Genomic DNA, 3038 nt, shown 5'->3' with positions numbered 1-3038 from the left:
TGAAAAATTTAAGGGGGTCTGAATACTTTCCGTACCCACTGTATATATATATTATTATTATTTTTTCACTTTTTCACTCAAAAAGAAAAAAAGAAAAGTATATATATTATTATTATTTATGTTTATATATATGTTTATTTATTGATTTATTTTTTGCTTTACCATAATGGGAAATTGAGGGTACTATTGCAGGGGGGGAAAAGTACAATCTTAAAACAGGATTCAGTTTCTTTATGAAATATGACATGCACTTGATAATTCTATTTTTTTTTTTGAATATATTTCTTCATATTATATATATTTTCGGTATTTCGGTTTTTATGTATTTCTTCATATTATATATACTTCAACTTAAACTTATTTATTTTGCTTTAAGTTTTTCATCTAATATTTTGGTTTTATTTATTTCAGCTTTATTTCAGTTTAATGATAATAACCCTGCTCTCTGTGTATTACGTTCAATTAATGTAAAATGTGTCCCTCCAGTTTATCTTTTTTTTTTATTTACAGTGGGTACGGAAAGTATTCAGACCCCCTTAAATTTTTCACTCTTTGTTACATTGCAGCCATTAAACCTGAATACTTAGGACCATGTGATATTTCAGTTTTTCTTTTTTAATAAATCTACAAAAATGTCAATAATTCTGTGTTTTTCTGTCAATATGGGGTGCTGTGTGTACATTAATGAGGAAAAAAAAATAACTTAAATGATTTTAGCATATGGCTGCAATATAACAAAGAGTGAAAAATTTAAGGGGGTCTGAATACTTTCCGTACCCACTGTATATATAATTGTGAAACGTATCAAAATACACTGAAAATCCACCGAATTTTAGATTTGATGCTGCATTACATCATCTAGTAGAGAATGATTATGAAATGGCTTCAGTGTAAGTGTGAATATTTACACCCCAATCTAAAACATCTCTCTAAAATCCCCATAATTCCTGCAAGGCAATCGCAGCTTACCAGATGGCAGATGCTGCACTTTTAAAGTTACATAAGACGCCACTGTAGCTGTCATGGGAATCATGCTAGTTGGTTTATTGCTACTGTGAGGAAGCGTTTGACTAGAATGATGGTTATATGGGTCTGCACCTGTTAGGATGTTCTTGAAGGCCTCCTCCACGTTAGTCGAGTCCAGAGCGGACGTCTCGATGAATGACAGGTTATTTTTCTCTGGAAGCAAACAGAAGGTGTTTAATATCATCTGCTCTTAAAAATATCCACTGACAACATAAACCTTCATGCAGAGCGAAGCTTGTTCACAAGACACGAGCAGAATGAATTTTTGTGCAAATTCAATTGCATGCATCAATTTTACTGCTTTTGAAAGACGTCTATTCTGCTCACCAAGGCTGCATTTATTTGATCAAAAATACAGTAAAAACTGTGAAATATATTTGGAATTTAAAATGACTGTTTCTATGTGAATATCTGTTCAACTGTAATGTATTTCTGTGATGCGCAGCTGTATTTTCAGCATCATTCCTCCAGTCTTCAGTGTCACATGATCTTCAGAAATCATTTTAATATGCTGATTTGCTGCTCAAGCAACATTTCTGATTATTATCAATGTTGAAAATAGTTCAGTTCACATGATCTTCAGAAATCATTTTAATATGCTGATTTGCTGCTCAAGAAACATTTCTGATTATTATCCATGTTGAAAATAGTTCAGTTATTATTTTGGCGGCAGGCTTTGCTCTAAAGGGTTCAGATTCTGAGCTGTCCACAAACAAACCTCATTGAGGTTTGACTAATGCAATTACCAGAATTTTTAATATGCAACAGATATAAACTTCCATGCAGAAGTTATACAGGTCTATAAATGAGACTGGACAAGATTAAGCAACGATTAGGTGATAGATTATTCCGTGGACAAGACGCTAAGTGATTATGTGCCTGTATAAGGAGGAGCTGGGGATGGAGGAGGGTAAGCGCAGGTCTGTGTGACAGAGTAAGGCAAGTGTGAGTACGGATGAACTATATATATATATATCTTATTTAAATGTAGTGGGAGGAGTTACAATCAGATGAGCGTCAGCTGATGCCTGAACTACGCTTGAACGGCATTCGTCACTCAAACTACAGTTGTGCTGCTTCATATTTTTGTGGAAACTGTGATACATTTTATTTTTCAGGATTCACAGATGAATAGAAAGTTCAACAGAACAGCATTTATTTGAAATAGAAATCTTCTGTAACATTATAAATGTATTTACTGTCACTATTGATCAATTTAATACATCCTTGATGAGTAACACTATTAATTTCTTCAATTTTTTCTAACAGTGTTTATCAGAATGGTTTAATGAAGACGTTTCGTCCTGTTCGTGTTTAATCTAATTTAATCGGTGCTGATTAATATAACCAATGTAGTTCAAATTTATTTATTATTCTAAATACAATACTTTAACCTATTTTTATTTGAAAAAAATATATAGAATTATGAATCATTGTCAGAGGAAATATTTACACCCTTATTAAAGGAATAGTTAGACTTGGAGAAATGTAGCATTACATCACTTGCTCACCAATGGATGCTCTGCAGTGAATGGGTGCCGTCAGAATGAGAGTCCAAACAGCTGATAAAAACATCACAATAATCCACACCACTCCAGTCCATCAATTTGCATCTGGAGAAGACAAAAGCTGAAACAAATCCAGCATTAAGACGTTTTTAACTTTAAACCGTTGCTTCCAGCTAAAATACTGGTCCATAAAAGTCCATAATCCATAATAACGCTTCCTCCAGTGAAAAAGTCCACCTCCTGTTGTCTCTCACATCAAAATCCAGCCACATATTTGTTTAGAGCTGTTTTGGACTGTTGTAAACGCTGCTTGATCTGTGCAGATTTCTCTCCTGATTCAGACCAGACCACTTTTTCACTGGAGGAAGAGTTATTATGGATTATGGACTTTTATGGACCAGTATTTTAGCTGGAAGCAACGGTTTAAAGTTAAAAACGCCTTGAAGGATTTGTTTCTTTTTTCTTCTCAAGACATTAACTGATGGACTGGAGTGCTGTGGATTA

General features: G+C 33.6%; 1 protein-coding gene across 1 annotated transcript in view; it reads right to left on the bottom strand.

Annotated features, from left to right (window-relative positions):
- The window catches only part of LOC107596281 (ras-related protein Rab-11B-like), a gene marked incomplete at its 5' end in the record, with an annotated part of 4902 nt that overhangs the window by 694 nt on the left and 1170 nt on the right, over nt 1–3038 (bottom strand). The window contains one exon of the mRNA XM_016286976.1: nt 1099–1179. Within this exon, the coding sequence (XP_016142462.1) occupies nt 1099–1179 (81 nt within the window). The remainder of the gene's footprint in view (nt 1–1098; nt 1180–3038) is intronic.

This window comes from Sinocyclocheilus grahami, unplaced genomic scaffold (genome assembly GCF_001515645.1).
Source record: "Sinocyclocheilus grahami isolate Dianchi unplaced genomic scaffold, SAMN03320097.WGS_v1.1 scaffold216.1, whole genome shotgun sequence".
NCBI classification, from domain to species: Eukaryota; Metazoa; Chordata; class Actinopteri; order Cypriniformes; family Cyprinidae; genus Sinocyclocheilus; species Sinocyclocheilus grahami.
The sequence above is the reverse complement of the archived record's forward strand: the minus strand, read 5'-3'. Positions and strand labels throughout refer to the sequence as shown.